The 20,117-nt window shown below is 43.0% G+C and overlaps 1 protein-coding gene and 1 long non-coding RNA gene across 5 annotated transcripts in view; one reads left to right on the forward strand and one right to left on the reverse strand.

The window, feature by feature from the left end:
- The first annotated feature begins 6,963 nt into the window (after positions 1 to 6,963).
- The window catches only part of ATRNL1 (attractin like 1), a 512,339-nt gene continuing 499,185 nt past the window's right edge, over positions 6,964 to 20,117 (forward strand). For 2 of the 4 annotated variants that reach the window (XM_036027364.1, XM_036027365.1), the window contains exon 1: positions 6,966 to 7,938. In XM_036027364.1, coding sequence (XP_035883257.1) covers positions 7,652 to 7,938 — 287 coding nt within the window. In that variant the 5' untranslated portion in view covers positions 6,966 to 7,651. Of the gene's footprint in view, positions 7,939 to 20,117 lie in introns of all 4 variants that reach the window. The other 2 variants (XM_036027363.1, XM_028513523.2) reach the window with 2 other exon arrangements.
- LOC118500911 lies at positions 12,236 to 14,893 on the reverse strand. The gene is made up of 2 exons (XR_004903496.1): positions 14,408 to 14,893; positions 12,236 to 14,191 (listed from the first exon to the last, which is right to left on the reverse strand). It is a non-coding gene; the product is annotated as an uncharacterized LOC118500911 (long non-coding RNA).

The following is a 20,117-nucleotide window of genomic DNA, read 5'->3' on the forward strand; positions in this document are numbered from 1 at the left end:
CTGTGTGTTTGGATGACACTTCACTTTCTGGGTCCCAGCAGCTCCTTGGCAAAGTGTACTATATCTGTCTTTAAAATAACGTGGCTTTCTTACAGCCCCGCCTGTTTCTCTGAGGTTTTGTATTTTGTGTTTGTGTTTTGTATCAACCCAAATCCCTTTTAAAAATCCTTTCCCTTACATGGGACTAGAATGAATTGTTCCTAAGAGTAATTGTTTTACGTTGAAAATTAAATCAAAGCTTGCGTAGTGCTTTACTATTTACTAGGTGCTTTTGCACATTATTGTTTGGACCCTCAACTCACCTGTAAGACTATATTTTCTCACCTATAAGATTCAGTTTTCTTACCTGTAAGACTATTCCTGTCTTATAGGTGAGAGAACCGAGGCGCAGAGGTTAATGGCTCATACAAAGGTAACTAGTATAAAGGTGGAAGAATTAGAAACCCAACTTGCCCTGGCTGGTGTGGCCCAGTGGATCGAGGACCGGCCTGTAGACCAAAAGGTTGCTGGTTTGATTCCTGGTGGGGGCATGTTCCTGGGTTGCAGGCCAGGTTCCCAGCTGGGGGTGAGCGGGAGGACACACATCAATGTGCACAGCATCTCTCTTGCACATTGTTTCTCTTGCACATTGATTCTCTTGCACACCAATGTTTCTCTCCCTCTTTTTCTCCTTCCCTCTCTCTAAAAATCAATCAATCAATCAATCAATCAATCAATCAAACTCATGTTTCTATGAGTGTTAGGCCATACACCACCTTCTTTATTTTATACAATAAAGCCATAATTTTATTTATTATTTTGGAGGCTTTTTTTACAAGTAAATTTTAATTTTCAAAGAGTACCAAAAACCAAATAACAAAATGCTGTATTTTTGACCCTCTTCCCTACACTCTAAAAGAAAACCACCTTCAACTCTTTTCTTCAGTGTAGTATACTTCTACTGCTATTTCTGGATTTATCAGTTTGGGATGTGCAATTACTTCTTATTAAGGAGTGGGGAATTTAGCACTATCCGTCTTTACACCTCTCTCATCTCTTTAATAGGGACATTAAAATTCATGTTAAATCAATCGCGTTCACATTGTTATGATTATGTATTACTGCAGAACCATCTTGCATCGGTTTCCTTTCTTTTTCTTTTCTAGTGAACAATTGCTTCATTTTGTTCATTTACTTAGATTTCTGTGTGCCTATTCCATGTTCCCCCCACACACTTCAGACCTGTCACATATCACTAGTAGTTCTTCCGAAAGCTCACACAGTTGCAAGCACTCATACCCGCTGTTTCCCTTGACGACTCTCTCCCCGGCCCTCTGTGGGACCGGCTGCTCTGTCGTCCTAGGGTATCTCTTCACAGTTGTCTTATGTTCAGTCTCCTCTCCCTTTATTCCATTCTCCAGGAGAGTCTTTAAAAAGGAACTACATGTTTATGAATGCTCGTGTATCTGAAAATGTCCTTATTCTGACACTTGATTGACAGCTTGGCTGGGTATAGAATTCTATGTTGAAAATAACTCTCCTTAGATCTCTACTCATTTTAGCATCTAGGGTTGCTGTTGAGAATTTTAGTATTATTCTTACTTCCAGCCTATTGCATTTGCCCTTTCTCCCCCTCTATTTGTGAGTCTTTTTTTTAAGATTTTATTTATTTATTTTTAGAGAGGGAAGGGAGGGAGAGAGAGAGAGAGAGAGAAAGAGAAACATCAATGTACAGTTGCTGGGGGTCATGGCCTGCAACCCAAGCATGTACCCTGACTGGGAATCGAACCTGTGACACTTTGGTTCACAGCCCACCCTCAATCCACTGAGCTACACCAGCCAGGGCTGTGAGTCTTTTTTAACTCAGTGTTTTAGGCTGTAGTGGGCCCTTCATCTGGAGGCTCAGTTTAGTTCTGGGAAGTTTTCTTAGGTTGGAGAAATTGATACAAAGCACTTTTGTCTGCTCTGCACAGGAGTGGTGTATTAATGTGCTATCCCATTAATAAATGTACACACATTATAAATGCTTAATTTAAAATGGTGTCTGTTATGCACAGTCATTAATGAATCTTCTTATTTTCTTAGTTTTCCCTCCCCGATGAGAGGAGAAATTTTGTTTTTTCATTCTAATTTCTAGATTTCCTATTCTTTATTTTTTAAACTTTTTTTATTGCATTTTAATTTTGTTTACCCTACTTTTATGGTTTTTGTCCTTTGAGTGTTCTTTGTTTTTTAAAGAGTATCTAGTTCTTGTTTCATGTCTTCAAACTCTTCCTTCATCACGTGACTGTATTTCCTCTCATTTCCTTTTCTCTGTTTTTGTTTCTATCTTTCATGTCTAATGAGCATTTACTGCTTGTATTTAAGAGAGGGTCATTAAAAATAAATGATTGGGCGAGGCTTACTGACTGGCAGCCTGACCAGATGTGGTCCCGTTCATTGGGAGACTCCCAGTGACAGCAACTTTCCTCTGGGATTATTTAATTTGGGGGATGAACGTCCTTCCGTTTTCTGCCTGGGGTGGGGGGAGTTCAGTTGGCTGTACTTGTTCTGAGAATAGGTAGGAAAAGGGGACAGGAAAATCTTACCATTCAATGTAAAGATTTTTCACTTAATCTCTCCATTTTCAGTTGTGTATCTCGTTCCCTCCTTTGATCATGCCTGAAGCTCTAAGTCTGGAGACTCTCTGATTCATTTTCTCAAGAGATTAAACCTGTCAGGGTAGGGTCAAGGGCAGTCTTTAGCTGCTTGGGGTAAAAAAGTGGGGGTGGGCCATGGGTCCTTATATTGCCCTCAACCATTCTCTTTGTTTTCGTGTTAGGGTCCCACCCACCTCTACTCTCCATGGTGTCTCTTGCCTCTGAGTCCTGAGGTTTCCCCGAGGCTTGTTATTGTTACTCATCACGCAAGCATGTGCACATGTGTTAACGACCGTGTCTCCATGTACTCTCCTCCTTCCGGCGCGCTGACCCTTGCGAGCGCATTGACCCCTCTCATCTACTAGTTGTTTTTTTTTCTCATTTTCCTTGTCATTGTGAGTTTATACCTTAACATTAAAAAAAATTCTTTCCTGTCATGTTAGTAGAGTTTAGAGCAGAGGTCAGTGCACATACTTAGCCCATATGTTCAGCAGGAAGTCCTAGCTCATGTTTTTTATTGAATTAAGTTTCACGAAAGTCACATTTCTGCAATTGGCTACTAGCAATCAACTGTTTTTTTGTGTGTTTTTTTGGGGGGGGGCGGGTAACAAGTCTGAGTATTTAGGATGAAAGTTTAAGGATGCTCATTTTATTTCCCAGTTCAGAAAGATGTATTAGCCCAGCATTGTGAATTTAGACTCTTTGGATTTATTTCCTTGGATTTACTTGTAACAATATGTTTGAAATGTGTTAAGTAGAAAAATTGGCAGGATCAAAGAGTATGTGTGTGTTTGCAAGTGTGACAGCAAGGGAAGCCAGTGGAAGGAAAGCATGGGTGTAAGAGAAGGCAGTGTCAGATCTGGGGTGGGAGGGAGGGTGGTGTTTCAGATTATCACCGTATAAACATGTTTAATTTCGTCTGTACTTTTACAATGAGCATCTAACATGGACTTTTTCTTAATAGAAGCAGAGGCATAACTACATAGAACAGACTGGCTGCTGTCAAAGGGTTGGGGGATGGGATGAAAGAAGGGGAAGAGATTAGCCGAAGAACATACACATTAACACATAGACACAGAAAACAGTGTGATGATTGGCAGAGGGAAAGGGGGAAGGGGCTAGGCGGGCGGGGGGGGCCAAGCAGGGGGGTGGGAGTGCAGATGGACAGGAATTTTGATTGGGTGCGTGGGTGCAGGATGCAGGATGCAGATGATATTTTATTGAGTAGGACACCTGAAACCTGTGTGGTTTTGCAAACCAATGTCACACCAATAGATTCAATTAAAAAATAAGGTTGACTTTTTGTCTTTACTGTGTAATCTCACAGACTATCCATGCTTTATCAATGTCACAGAAAGACTGCCTTGATTCCCAGCTCTCATGATCTCGGCTGCTTCCAGGAACCTCGTAGAAGTCAGATGGTGAGCAAGTAACCAGAGTTGCAACCATTTTTCAGTCAAGCGACTGAGAAGGGGATGTTTCGGTTTCTTGGGCCCAATAGGATCTCTTATATTTTGAGTGGCAGTCATGAGGTCAGTGGACCTATCATTTCTGTTCTTTTTAAAAAATCCTTTGAATTTCCTTCAAACAATTTGGCAATGTGAAGCTTTAGATTTCTGTCCACCATATTATAGTACCATTGTTAAGCGGTATGAATGGAAATGAAACACACCACCCAAAATAGCTCAAGGTTTTGCTATAAGGCCAACTGTGGAGAGAATATATTTTTCCAACCTTTCCCCTTGGATACATATTAATAGGCAATCCAATCTTAATAGTTCCATCCCACTTTAGTAGAACTGGCTCTCCCCTCACCGAGTCTTTGGAGTAAACTTCCGCATTTCTGCTGGATTCATGACTGCGATTGTCAATACTATTAATTATTATAGTGCTGCACGGCACTGCTAGATGCTGACTCTACTTCTCTGGAAAACAGAGATAACATGTTGGAGTTTTAACATTTCCCGATCATAGAAGATACTGGAACCTTCGTCAAGATTCTAGGCGAGCTTCGTCACCAAGTGTTCATGCGACCATTGTAAAATCATTTAAGTTTTCTGTGTCTGCATCTGTTCACTATGTGACACTCCACTGTGTAAGGGACTTCCAATCTAGTGAGCTTAATAGAAGATACGTGTATCCAGGGGCAGAGCTCAGTTTTATTCGTCTTTGTGTTCTCTTGCTTGAATTCATAATAGTTACTCACTGACTGTTGGCCAAAAGAATTCCCAAGAAAAGTGGGACATAGGGCAAGTGGAAGTTCTGAGATCCTAATGAGAATGATTTTACGTGCATTTAGTACCATCAGTGTGATTCGAGAGGCTACGGTGAGAGGAGGCCCAGGGGGCTGCCTGTTCCTCAGTACGACACCAAGCACTGAGCTGATTATAGTGGTTAGAAGATTAAAAGAGATGTATTTTAACGGGCAAATCCTTAGCTGGAATATAGGCTGCAGTCAGCCTGTGGCTGAACAGTGATCTCTCTTGTTAAAGGGGCTGCGCTGGGCCGTTTGAACTGCCTGCACGTTCAGTGATGGTGTCACAGGCTCGGATGCTTCCCACCGCCTACTGTCTGAGAGCGACTCTGCATCAGGTGTGAGCAAACGTGGCTGACTTGAAACTTTGGCTGGCCCGGGCGAAGGATGGAGAAGGTGGCAGAGGTCGTCCATGCATGGCTAGTGCTAGAGGCAGAGGTCTAGACTCTATAGGCATGGAAACGAAAAGGTGCGACCCAGAACCGCCTCTTCCTTTGAATGTAGGCAGAATGTTTCCTCCATCTCCTACCCTCCGGGGTCTCTAAGGAGCCTCCTGATATAGAAAATACGCGAAAGGAAGAAGAGGCTGTCCTAATTTTGAAGGTTTGAGGATGACATTTCTAGTGTTGGTATTATGGGAGCATTGTGATTTTTTTTTTTGGTTTTATAAATAAAAATCATTGTTTTCCCTTTTTTTCCAAAAACTTTCTAAGGAGTCACCTCTTTCTGAACCTTGGTTTCCTCAGGCCCCTGCTGAGGTATTTTCAAACAAAGCCAACACTTGAATTTTATCCACCAAAGTAGAACAAAGTATCTGCTAATAGGAACCGAGCAGCCTGGTGAGGGGTGGGAAAAGGCAGGGAAGGGAGAGGACTTGTGTTTCAAGCTCACTGCACTGCTGACTCCAGATCTGCCATCAACAAATCTTAAACCTTGCTGAGCGTCTCTCCTCATCTGTAAAATGGGGTTAATGGAGGATTTCCTCTGTAGAGTGGGGATCACAGAGATTACAAGAGATGACGTGGGTGCCTCGTGCCCCAAATAAACATGGGATGAATCTTAACAAGAATACTTAGGACGGTGTGGTCGTCACGAAAACTTTCCTCCCTTTGCTGCCAGAAATGCCTTTGGTAGATTTCGGTTTCTTTTCATGCCGTCTGCCCTTCTTGGGTGGGGATCCAGTAACCTTGCTGCGACTCGAGGATACAGGGCTGCAATTTGTAGTTCGGCTTTCTTTCTCCAGGGTTCAAATAGCCCGTTTGGAGAAGGCACCAAGTGCAAAGCAAACATCCCAGCATACGCCAATAAATCTTGGAAAGTCATCTGAAGGAGGAAAAGATTGCTGCTTTGGAAGGAAAACGGCTCATTTTGGGCATCCTTTCTGCTCGTCTAAAAAAAAAAAAAAAAGCTCCGATGTTGCAATATTTTTCAAGGCAGAACACTGTCCCAGCCTGAGGAAGAAACACTGAGAAACAGAAAAGGAGATACCTGGGGTTCCGAGGCAGCGCTGGCCAGGGGTGGCGCGCCGGGCGCTCTGAACCACGCAGATCTAGTGGGGGGCGGGGGGGGGGGGGCCATTATTTCCACCCAAAGGTGGAAGAAATTGCTCCCCCTTTGGAGAAGTCCCTCAGCGGAGACAGTCCCGGATCCTCGCAGCTCCCAACCCCCGCCCCTTCCAGCTATTTCGGACCCCACAACGTGCTCTGACTGCGGTGCCTTTAAGACTTTTGCCTGCTGCACATGCTCAGCTCTTCGTGTGTTGTTGGAGTTTCTCTCTTTCAAGAAAAAAAAAAAAAAAGGAGAAGAAGAAGAAACACGCAGGAGGATGGGGCGGAGGAAGGGGAAGCGCCAGGAAAAAAAGCACTGCACTTTTGCAGCTGTAGACGGCGGACGCGAAGGGCTTCATTTTTGCTGAAGCTGCGAAGCCGGTCCCGAGCTGATCCCTCATTTGTGGGGCTCAGCAGGCGCGTGGGGCGAGTGGGGGGCCCGGCGCGCGGGGGGCAAGGGCACCGCGGGCACGCGGGCCGCACCTGGGGGGCCGGCCACCCCTCGGCTCCCGGGCCGGGCGGGTGGGCGCGCGCGGGGGAGTCCCGGGTCCCTGTTAAGGCGGGGCGAAACCACGCGCTGGGCCTGTAGGGGGAGCGCGGGCCGGGGAGAAGCGCGGAGGCAGCCCCACACCCCGCCAGCTCGCGCCGCCGCTCGGGTGGCTGGCTAGCGGCGCCGGAGAGAAAAGGGCTGTTGGGGGGCGGCCGGCCGCGGGCCGGGCTGTGCGACGCTGAGCCCGGTTTTCCGAATCCTCCCTCCCACATTGGGCGCGCCCACCTCGGGGCTCCAGCTGGTCCCCGCCCTCCCGGGCGCGCGGGGCTGCGAGCCGAGGCAGTTGGCGCGAGCCGCGGTCCAGGCGGGGCCGCGCGCGGGGTCCCCTCCCCCTCCAGCAGGTCCCCTCCCGCAGGTCCCCTCCGGAGCGCCCAGCGCAGCCGGCACTGCCCGCTCCCCGCCTCCGGTCCGGCCCGGGGCGCCGCCGCGGTGGGCTCGGCCCGCAGAGGACAAGGTCAGGAGACGGAGAGGCGATGCCCGAGTACGACTGGAGGGAGCCGAGCGGAGGCGACCGCGGTGGGGATCTGTCCCTCCTGACCCGACAGCGGGACTGGGGCAGGCGGCGGTGAGGAGCGGCAGAAGCAGCGGCGGGGGCACGGTTTCCTCCGGCCGGATTTCCCCTCCGGAGCATCCCTGTCCGTGCCCGCGAGCGCAGCCCCGCCGGGCAGGGGCCCAGGGGAAGATGGAGCCGGGGGCCCCGGCCCGCACTGGCCCCCCGCGGCCGGCGGCCCCGGCGCTCTGGAGGGCTCGGCCGGCGGGCGGCGGGGGCGCCTCCTCCTGGCTGCCGGACGGAAACAACTGGCTGCTGTGCTATGGCTTCCTCTACCTGGCGCTGTACGCGCAGGTGTCCCAGTCCAAGCCGTGCGACAGGACCGGCTCCTGCTTCTCCGGCCGCTGTGTCAACTCCACCTGCGTCTGCGACCCGGGCTGGGTGGGGGACCAGTGCCAGCACTGCCAGGGCAGGTTCAAGTAAGTGCCTTGCCAGACCCCGAACCTCAGCCCTGCTTCGCACCCGTTGCGGCCTCCCTCCTCCCCCGCGGCCTCGGGTCCCCGGCCCGGGGAGCGGACCCGCTGCCCGCTCCCGCCCCCGGGCCTCGGGGACCTCCGCCCCGCGGGGAGCGCTGACCGCTCTGGCCGCTGAGCCTCTCCCAGCGGTCCAGATGTCCGCAGCGACTTCTGCTGCCCTGCGCGTCAGCATTTGCACATTCAGTTACGGTGTCAAACACCATTTTGTTAGGACACTATTTTTAATTAAAAATTATGCAAGTAATTCATGAAGTACTTGGGCGCTGTGGAACGTTCGAAACAAGACGGAGGTGTAAAGGTTAAAAGTTATGGTCTCCCAATAGCCCCCCCCCGCCATCTCTCTCTCTACAGGTAACCACTGCTAACACTTCCTTTAGTAATAATAAGGATCATAAGTAAAATGTATAATGGGCTCGCTGTGCGGGAAACATCGTTCTAAGCGCCAGCGTGGGTTATCCCATTTGTCCTCACCACCACTCTGTGAGGTACTGGGAATCTTATAATGGATGTACAGAGAGAAAAGTCAAGGCAACGAATTTAAGTCATTTGCCCGAGATTGCACAGGACAAGGGCAGCTGGATGCGTGATTCCACGGCAGCCAGCCTAACTCCAGAATGTTTACTTTCAGCCAGTATACTGTATTGGATTTGGGAGGGCGAGCGTGAACTGAGAACTGCGAGCGTGACTCGGGGGTGGATGAGAGGAGGAAATACCCGGAGTCTCTGACGTGGTGGAGATAATGGGGTGTCCTCACTGGTTAGCTCCCCGCCAGATGTTGTGTCGGAGCGTCGCTCTGGTTCTTCTGAAGCTCCAGGCCCAAACGGCTTGTGCTTGACAGCAGTGGGGGTGCTCTCTCCCTATTGGAGGAGGTTGATGGCATGCCTGCCCGACAGGAGGAGCAATGGGTGAAGGTCGGGGACCCTAAAATCAGATCGCGGAGGACATTGAGGTAGCTCCTTGGCAGCTTGCCGTGAAGTCAGCGAGTCAGTCAACCTCGGAGCGTTCCAGATACTTAACATGAAGTTTTCTGGCTGGTTTGCGGCTCTCACATGACAGTATGTAGATGGCTGATAACATTTATTGTCAGGATGATAGCACAATCTCCGTGCAATGTCTCCTGGGTGCTAAGGCAAAGGTAGGGGCATGACTCACTTTATTAATGTGGCATAGAAAAATTTCCTGGAGTTCTAAACTCAGCATTTATTTACTTATTTCACTGTTGCTGATTAAAACGGTGGCCTGAAAACTCATTGTAAAAATGTATTTTTTTTTTAAATGGCACCTTTTAATTTTAGGTAGATCCTACTATTTACATTAATTTACCGCAAGTTTTGGGAAGTGGAATCTCAAGATGAGATTTTATGAAATTCATTTGTAGCAATAGGTTGAAGTGTTTCCTCCCTTTGCACTTTCACAAATTAGCATAACACTCTGTTTTTGTAATATATATATTTAAAATTTGGGACAGGTGCTAATTACAATTTTAAAAAGGGCTTCAAGATGAGGAAAGATAGCATATTGCATTGTGTTTGTTAGCCTTTTTAAAAATTGATTTTAGATAGAGAGAGAGAGAGGTCAATTTGTTGTTCCACTTAATCTGTGCACTCATTTGTTGATTCTTGTCTGTGCCCGGACCACCCACGGAACCTGCAACCTTGGCAAATCAGGATGACGCTCTAACCAGCTGAGCCGCCCTGCCAGGCCAGTTAGCCTTTTTTTTTTTTCCCTTAAGTGTCCTTAAACTTTTGCTATGAGTATGGCAGCCAGCCTCCCCACCTAGCAGGAGAGATTTTTTTTAAGATTTTATTTATTTATTTTTAGAGAGGGAAGGGAGGAAGAGAGAGAGAGAGAGAGAGAGAGAGAGGGAGAGAGAGAGAGAGAAACATCAATGTGCAGTTGCTAGGGGTCATGGCCTGCAACCCAGGCATGTGCCCTGACAGGGAATCGAACCTGCGACACTTTGGTTCACAGCCTGCGCTCAGTCCACTGAGCTACACCAGCCAGGGTGCAGGAGAGATTTTGAACATGTAAATAATGGGTGCCAACAATGAAAAAAGCCATCTCCATTTTTTCATCTTTTTGTATATCTGTAGGAAGATAGCTTGATTCCTGTGTAATTTAGGGAATGTTGGCCTTTGTGGTGGGTGGATTTTGCTCCATCTGTCTTTGGACAAAATTGCTACAGTCCCGAGGAGCCCCTGTCCACATTGTATAGTCGTGGACTCACGAATCAGCCCCATCAGCAGCTTGTAGCCTCACGAGCAGATGTTGTCCCAGTTGGTCGGAAACACCACAGACCAAGTTAAAACTAGCTTAAATGGCAGAGAAGTGGTGTTCATAAGCACGCTACATCAATGAGTAAAAGAGGAATAGCTTTTTAAATATAGATATAGTTAAATAACAATAAACCCTGCGCGAGTCATCCATTGAACGTTCCTCATTTCCTTGGAAGCTGTAATTTCCTGTGATTCATTGTATTCTATTGATAAGTAGAATGCATTTCATACCTCTGCAGAATACAGGCTATTAATTAGAGTGAACATAACTGGTACAACTTTGTGTTTTGTTATATATGCTCTTAGGGGTAAAGAAAACGTGATATTTACCATTAAAGGGATGAATCAATTTAGAAGAAAATTCTCCCTCGTAAAGTACATGCGAAACTAAGAAAGATTTATTTGAGGATGGTGGCTTGAAGTCATAACACAGTGGGAAAGACTTTAACTGGAAATTCTCACTTCATTAATTATCTTGGAAATCTTTTACAAAACTGGAGGGATAGCAGACTCACAAACAGACATAAAAATGATCAATCTCGGTAAGCAGGTGTCAAAATTAATTGGCTGGTTCCATGGTAACTTAGCTTCCCCCTCTACTATAGGGATTTCACTCGGGAATGTGCTTCAGATGCCTCTTTAGAATGGAAGATTGATGGTTGGTCGGGGTGGGGGGTCAGCAGGATGCGGGGGGAGGCAGAAGCAAATGTGATACTAAAAGTGGTACTTCAGTTCTTAGCGCTGATGCCAGTCTTCTCTGTGTTTCCACTTGAAAAGAATAAAACACTCAGAATTATAAGCCACTCCTCACATAGGTAAAACAAAATGAATACTGATCTTCAGCTACAGCGGTCCTGAAAGATTTAGGGCTGAGGATCAGAATAGGCCAGTGCCAATTTGAAACATAATCATCGAAGTTATGAGGTATGCTAATTCAAATGGTATTTATACTTGAATAGCTTAGTATAACATTAGGCTAGGGAACATTTTGCTATAAAATCTATTTGAGTAAGTAGCATTCTCTTTTAGAAGCTGGTTGTTGAGAATTTTTTTTTAGAATGGTTGAGATTTATATGTACCTACATTTATATATTGTGTTCACAAGTCCATTTTCTTGCTAATGTGACTTAGGAACCTATGACTTCTAATTTCTGTCAGGTAAACAGAATAACCTAAATAATGCTCTTAGATTGGAAAATATCATTGTATTATGAATAATTTGTAAATGTAAGTTTGTTATTAAACATTTATAAAACATCTTCTAAAATCACCTATTAAATCTTACTACATGCTCAATATATATATAGATTTTTTAACTTCATAGGTTAGGCAAATATAGATACTGAATTGCACACATTTATAATGGAAGTATTTATTTCTAGGGACCGCAAACGGAAGATGTATTAGGAATGAGGTTGCTATGAAAAACAAAATGGGGTAGCGTTAAGTGTGCAAATGTTTTTCTTAAGTTACTAGTAGTATGTATATACATACACATATACATATACATGTACACACATGTGTTTCGAACCCTTGTTATTAATAGTAGGAAAACTGTCAGCAAGTAAAAAGTTAAATTGAATGTTCCCTGTCCCCCTGGTCTTCTTTATTTCAAACCAAATCGTAATATGTCATTGACACCCACACCTTCTTTTTAATTCTTAAAAAATCACATAGCGGAACCATTAAAACAGTTTAAATGGAATGTTTCTACGATCCTGAATTGGTGAAGTTACTTGTAGCATGTTTTTCAAGACCACGTGTCTGCCTGGTTTGGCCCTTATAGCGGATTAGACCCCCCCCCCCCCCCCCGCCCCTTCCTTTTTTCTGCAGGGAACTCAAAGTTCCCTGCCAGTGTCAGAGCGTCTTCACACGGCTCTGTTTCTTCTCTCTGCACCTTGCTTTCCTATCTGGTGGGTGTTTTCTTTTTGTCTTTTCTTTGCGTGTGTGTGTGTGTGTGTGTGTGTGTGTAGTTGATTACTAGACATCCTTCAAATCTTAGCTTATACCAAGGAGGCTTTTCTGACTTGAGGCTGTGTTCTCCCTAATTATGTACTCTTACAGCACAGCTTTCTTTGTTTTTAGCATGTTCAAAATGAATTATTTAATTGCAATAGTTACTTTTCCTTTAAGTTATTTTTTCTTTTTTGATCCTTTATTTTAAGAGCTCTTTGAGGTATCATTGAGATGCAATAAACTGTGTAGCTTGGAAAGTTTTGACATGTACACACCTCTGAAAATGACACCACAATGAAGATTCTAAAAATATCCATTGCACCCCAAACCCTTTCTTTCCTGCTGTTTCTCCCTGTCCTCGGGAAACTGCTGAGCTGCTTTCTGTCACTGTAGGTTTGTTGGAATTTTCTAGAATTTTCTATGAATGGAATCATACTTTATATATTCCTTTTTGTCTGGCTTCTTTCACACAGCATATTTATCTCAAGATTCATTCCTGGTGTATCAGAAGTTTATTCTTTTTAATTCTTGAGTAGTATTCCAATGTATGGATACACCACAATGTATTTATTATTCACCCTGTGATGGATATTTAGATTGTTTCCAATGTTTGGCTTTTCTGGAAGCTGCTGGTAGTAGAAGCCTTTGTATGAACGTTTCTCTTGGGTCATTTGAGTGCAAGGGCTGGATCCTATGCTGGAATCATGTGTAACTTTTTAACAAACTGACAAACTATTTTCAAAGGCAATTGTATCATTTCCATTCCCACCAACAGTGTGTGAATGTTCTAGATAATTCATATCCCCAGGCACTAGATATAGTAAGTCTTTTAAATTTCAATGGTTCTACTAAGCATGTAGTGGTATCTCACTGTGGTTTTAATTTGCATTTCCCTAATGACTAATGTTGTTGAGCATCTTGTCATGTGCTTACTTACTCTACAGCAAGTGACATGTGAGGTATCTGCTTTAAGTGTTTGCACATTTTTTATATTCTTATTTTTTATATTTCTTCTTGTGAGTCTTTATCCATTCTAGGTACTATTTCCTTATCAGATATATCGTTTGGAAATATTTTCTCCCAGACTGGGGCTTGTCTGTTCATTCTCTTAACAGTGGTTTCAAAGAACAGAAGTTTTAAATTTGATGAATTCCACTTTATCATTTTTTTCTTTCATGGATTATGCTTTTGTTGTGATACCTATGAAACTTTGCCTAAACCAAATATTTTCTTTGATTATTTTTTTTCTAGAAGTTTTGTAGTTTTAGATTTTACATTTAGGTTTATAGTCCATTTTGACTTAATTTCTGCATGTGGTGAGAGATATAGATGTTAATTCATTGTTTCTGCATATAGATATTGTTTCAGGACCACTCGTTGAAAAAACTTTTTCTGCTAAGGTGGCTGTGTACTGGTGTTGAAATCAGTTGTGCATATGTTTCTGTGTCCATTTTGGGACTAGTTTGATTATTGAAACTTTCTACATCTTCAATTCACTGAGTGTCAGTCCTTCAGTTTTGCTCTTTTTCAGTTATTTTAGCTACTCAATTCCTTTGCATTCTCATATGAATTTCAGAATCAGCTGGTTAGTTTCTAGGGAAATGTTGCTGGGATTTTATTCGGGATTGTGTTGAATCCATAGGTCAGTTTGGGGGACAGTTGACACCTTATCAAAGTTGAGTTTTCTGACTCATGAACATGGTATATCTCTTCATTTTTCAAGGCCTTCTTTAATCTCAGCAATATTTAAAAAATTTCACAGAATGGGTCTTACAACTTTTTTGTCAGACTTTTCCCTAAGTATATTTATGAAGCTATTGTAAATGATATTTATTTTCTTTAGTTTTCAATGTCTGATTATTTGTTGTGATTATATGGAAATATAGCTGATATTTGTATATTAATATTGTATCCTTCAGTCGTGCTGAACTCTCTTATTAGTTGGAGTAGATTTTTGTAGATACCTTATGGTTTTTTAAAAAGATTTTTAATTTATTTTTAGAGAGGGGGAGGGAGAGAGAAAGAGAGGGAAACATCAACGTGTGGTTGCTTCTCATACTCCCCCTACTGGGAACCTGGCTTGCAACCCAGGCATGTGCCCTGACTGGGAATCGAACCAGCGACCCTTTGGTTTACAGGCTGGTGCTCAGTCTACTGAGTCACACCAGCCAGGGCGATACCTTATGATTTTGATATAGCTGATTATGTTGTCAGCAAATTAAGAGACCCTTAATCCTTTCTTTGCAATCTGGGTGCCTTTTATTTCTTTTTTCTTGCCTTATTTCACTGGCTACAACCTCCTTTACAATGATGTATACGGCTGGTGAGAGTGGTCAGCCATGTCTTGTTCCTGATTTTGGGAGAAAATGTTTAATCTTTAACCATTAAGTAAGTAATCTGTAAGTTTTTTGTAAATCTTTCTTTGTCACATTGAGGAAGTCCCCTTCTCTTTCTAATTTGCTGGGAGTTTTATTAGAGACAGATATTGCATTTGTTATTTTCTTTGGTGTCTGTTAGGATTATGTCATTTTTCTTTTTTAAGTATGTTAACAGGACATATTACATTACTTAACTTTTGAATGTTATACCAACCTTATATTCCTGAGCTTAACCCCATCATATATATATATATATATATATATATAATCTATAATGTATGTATTTAAATACATATATAATCACAACAAATAATCAGACACTGAAACAAAAAAAAATAAATATCATTTTCCTGCATATATATATGTATATTTATAGATAATATTGTTTGGATTATTCTGTTAAAATTTTGTCTACAGTTTTGTTCATGAAGTTATTTACACATGTATGTTCACGAAGAATGTTGGCGTGCACTTTCCTTGTAGCATCTTTGTCCTGTTTTAGTCAGGGCATGCTGGCCTCATAGAAGGAGCTGGTGCCTTCCTGCTCAGCTTGCTGGAGAAGTTTGTGTGGACTTGGCAGTATTTCTGCATTTTGTGTTTGGTAGAACTCACCAGTGAGGCCCTTCAGACCTGCGATTTTCTTCAACTTCAAGTTCAATTTATTTAATGTAAATTCGATTTATTTAATATGTATGTCTATACATTCAGTTTCTTTAGCATGTGTAGGGCTATATGATTAGACTCTGTTAAAATTTATTAGCCAGAATACTGTTTGTCTTGATAAACACCCTTGTGCCTGTGAAAAGTACGTGTGCTGTGCTGTTGATGGGGAGAACATGCTGTAAATTTCAGCTAGGTCAAGTTGGTTGTGCGAGTTTTCCAGTACTTTTCTGATTTTCTATCTACTTCTGTCAGGTATTAAAAGAAGGGTATTGGAATCTTCAGTTATAATGTTGTATTTATATACTTTTCTCTGTAGCCTTGACCTGTTTTTGCTCCATGTATTCTGAAGCTGTTACTGGATTCATGACATTTTATATTATATCCTCTTGAGAGCTGACCCCTTTTTTATCATGAAATGACCATTCGTTAAAAAGACGATACTTTTTTCACTCATACCTTCGCACCTTTGTTGAAAATTAATTGATATCTCTACCTTCATATCTGTTTCTGTTCCTTTGATCCATGTATCTACCCTTTTGGAAATTTCTTTTTAGACTACCGTATCTTTATAAGAAATCTTGCAATTGATAGGGAGATGCTTTCAACACAATTTTTTTTTTTGAAAATGCATTTGGTTATTCTAGTTCAAGCACTTTTCCACATGAAATTTAGATTCAGTTTATCAATTTCTAAAAAAATATGTAATTTGTTTGGGATTTTGATTGAGGTTGTGTTGACTCAAGAGCTTTGCAGTCCATCACCACGATGCATGTGTTTATTTAGGGCTCCGCTGATTGACCGCATCAGAGTTGTGTGGTTTTCAGACAGCGATCCCACGTACGTTTTGTTAGATTTATACCTAGATAGTTTTTGCCCTTTGGTGCTATTGTAATTGGTAGTGTTTCTCTGGATTTGTTTCCAATTGTTGCTTCTCATGATGTGGAAATAAAACTGATTTTTGTATGCTGACCTTGTATCCTACGATGTTGCTAAACCCGCTTAGTTTCAGCAGCTTTGTCTGTAGATTCCAGGGCTTTCTGTACAGACACTTATGTTTTCTGTGAGTCGAGACAGTTTTACTTTCTTTCCAACTGCATGCCCTTTACTTCTCTTCTTGCACTGTTGCACTGGCTAGGACTTTCAGCCTGATGTTGAACAAGCGAATGAGAGTGGATATCCTTGCCTGTTCCCAACACAAGATGGAAAACACTCAGTCTTTAAGGATTAAGTATCATACTAGTTGCAGGCTTTTTTTGTCAATGCTGTTTATTAGGTTAAGGAAGTTCCCTACTATTCCTAATTTTGAGAATTCATTATGTATGGATGTTGAATTTTATCACATTTGTGTGTGTGTGTGTGTGTGTGTGTGTGTGTGTGTGTGTAGCTCTTGAGATGGTCATTTGGTTTTTCTTCTTTAGTCTGTGGATGTTGGTGAATTAAATTGATTGATTTTCAAATATTGAATCAGCCTTACATTCGTGGGATGAATCCCACTCGGTCACAATATATTACATTTTTTATATATTGCTGGATTTGGTCTGCTAATATTTTGTTGAGGATTTTTGCTTCTATGTTTGTGAGAGAGATTGCTCTGTCATTTTCTTTTCTTGTAGTGTCTTCGGTTAACTCTTTAAATGAGTTAGGAAGTGCTCTCTTTTCTGTTTTCTGTAACAGCTTATGTAGAATTGGCATTACATTTTTTTTCTTAAATATTTGGTAAATCCATCAGTAATGCCAGCCCCTGGCCTGGCATTTTCGCTGTGGGAAGGCTTGTAACTATGAACTCAACCTTTGTTATAGATGTATGTATATTCATTTTATCTGTTTCCTTTTGAGTGAGTTTTGAGTGAGTTGTGTCTTACAGAGAATTTGTTCATTTCGTCTAAGTTTTTAAACTAATGGGCATATAATTGCCCATAGTATTTCCTCACTATCCTTTTAAAGTCTGTGGGGTCTTCAGCGATAACCTTTCTTCCATTCCTGATACTGATAGTTTATGCTTTCTTCCTTTTTCCTTGCTTATTCTGGCTAGACACTTGTTATCGATCTTTTCAAGAATATGTGTTTGGTTTCATTGATTCCTGCTATTTTTGTTGTTGTTGTTTTCAGTTGCATTGATTGCTGCTTCCTTTGGTTTTAATTTGCTTTTCTTAATCTAGTTTCTTAAGATGGAAAGCTTAGATAATTAATTTGAGATGTTTCTTCCATTCTCTCGTCAGGAGGCTGAGCGGGGCTGAGTCTGCTGTCACTTGCTTAGTGCAGGGCAGAGATGGTCCAGGCCATGCGTAGTCCCAGCAGCTGCCGCACCCCAAGTGGGGAGGGGCCCGGGGTGGTCTTTGCTGATACTCATGTAGCGTAGGCAGGAATGGGCAAAGGGGCTCCACCCCCACCTTCTTCCCCAGTGGGGAGGGGAAAATGCTCATTATTTTTATAGGTAAAATAGGAGCATTTAGAAAATTAGAAACTCTCACGTGGATTTCCTATGTCTCATAAAAAATAGAAAATCAAAGCACATTTTCTGTATTTAGATGTACTAAGTTTAATCCAAGGCAGCATTTGTACTTCTTTTGACAATGTAATTACGCCGATAATGGATTTTTTTTCTAGAGAATAGAATTTATTATTTCATGTAAGAGTAATATTAATGGTATTAAAGCTAGTATTTCAGAACTGAAATTTTGAATTGAGAGAATTATTATAATGTGGCGGGAAAAAGCTTTTACATATATTGTCTTTTTTTTTTTTATTGCTGATGAACATCTTGTGAGGTGGATATTGTTTTTCTCATTTTACAGTGGGAATAGGTCATGAAAGACCCGAAGCAATTATTTATGCACAGTACGATAGCTACTAAGTGACAGATGAGTTGCCAAATCATGTCTGTCTGGCCCTTGTTGTGCATCAAGCCATCTTTTACTCTTCGTTCAGAGGTGTCTCCTTAGTTACAAACTCACAATCTTCTGGATTTCCGGGTAGCGTAGGGGTGACTAAGTGAATGAGCTTTGGTATCGAACTGATAGGTGTTTGGGATCTGTTTCTGCCGGTGTCCCGTGAGCTCCGCACGGATTGGCTTTGCTCCTTTACTGAGCATTGGTAAGTTCTATCTCATTATATGTTAAAACAGTCTTCCGAAACAAGCACTGTTGTGGAGACTTGGGGAAGTTGACTGACGTGCCCGCTGAGTGTCCAAGCTGAGATTCTCGCAGCTCCTCTGAGTATTGCTTTTTACTTTCAGTTTCTCAGTTCATGTCTTTTTCATTCTTCAGTGGAAAGAGAATATTCGACAGGGTTCTCACTGGTCCTTTGCAAAGCTGACACGAACAGGTGCATTTTACAGTACACAAAGGTACCAAGAGAAAAGTCTAAGCTTATCAAATAGTTCTCTAGCACGTAGCAGGACTTTATTTTTCTGCAAGCTTGTTGAGCGTTTGCATGCATAATGTAACGGGAACGTTTAATGTCAGGTTCCTGGGTGGGCTGTGAGTGGTTCGTGAATTCTCAGATTTGTGTATGAAATACTGTGTGTATGAATTTTTTTTAAAAGATTTTATTTATTTATTTTTAGAGAGGGAAGGGAGGGAGAAAGAGAGAGAGAAACATCAATGTGCGGTTGCTGGGGGCCGTGGCCTGTAACCCAGGCTTGTACCCTGACTGGGAATCGAACCTGATGTATGAATTTTTAAAAAAAGATGTTATTGATTTATTTTTAGAGAGAAGGGAAGGGAGGGAGAAAGAGGGGGAAGAAATCATCAATGTGTGCTTGCCTCTTTCACACTCCCCCACCGGGGAACTGGCCCAGAATTCAGGCATGTGCCCTGACTGGGAATCGAACCGGAGACCCTTCAGTTCTCAGGCCAGCTCTCAATCCACTGAGCCACACCAGCCTGACCTATGTGTATGAATTTTTGTAGGCAGGAGGGTATAGCTTTTGAAAGATGCTCAAAAGTGATTTCATCCCAAAATGATAAGAACCACTGTGTCAGAGGGACGAAACCCAAATAGTGGTTGTTGGGTGTGTACGGCTAGAAAAACGTGGGGTCCGGTGGGCAGAGGATGCAGAACGGGGAGTGGGGGGTGCAGAAAGAGATGGCGAAGCAAACAAGAACAGAGGCCAGGGCTGCTGCCAAACATCTCCCAATGCAGAAGACAGCCCCACAGCCAAGAATTATTTGGCCAAAGCGTCAGTAGTACCAGGAGACTTCGCAAACCACTTGACACGTTCGATTAGTCACAGCACCTTCTCTGTGTACTGCGTGAATCTTTTTTCTTTGCGTTCAGTTGCGTTTTTACTTGTAACAATAAGTCATAATATTCCAGCACGGGGCAATGCAGTAACCTGTCGGTGTGCAGACACGGACAAGTTAATTCCACTGAATATACTCCAGAGGTCCTCTTTATCCATTTTGTTTAAACAGAAATCAATGCACTATTAAATAATATTTTAATTAAGACCACTTTTTAAAAAGACCGCATGTAAGGAAGGTGCGCAAAGCCAGCCCCGCGTGGATCCGACTTCCCCTTGTGGAGTGCTTGTGCCGGCCCTGGACCCACAGTCACCTATAGAGGAGCACGATTTAGTGTTTCAGAGACTTGGTCCTATAAAAACGATGGGATTTTCTTATTTCTAAAATGTCTTAACTGAATTTTGTATTTATGGCTGGGATTAGAGAATGGTGCTTTTGATTGGTTTACGTTCTGTTTCATGTCTGTGCAGGGGTTTCCTGCGTTTGGTAGTGGTCCCTCCCGGGCCATCAGCACCCCCACGTGCTTGTCCGATTGGGCGCTCCCCAGCGGCCGTTTCAGCTGGAGGAGACGTGGGCATGGGGCAGATGGCTAGGCGGGCACTGGC

Source organism: Phyllostomus discolor, chromosome 5, assembly GCF_004126475.2.
Source record: "Phyllostomus discolor isolate MPI-MPIP mPhyDis1 chromosome 5, mPhyDis1.pri.v3, whole genome shotgun sequence".
Classification (NCBI taxonomy): domain Eukaryota; kingdom Metazoa; phylum Chordata; class Mammalia; order Chiroptera; family Phyllostomidae; genus Phyllostomus; species Phyllostomus discolor.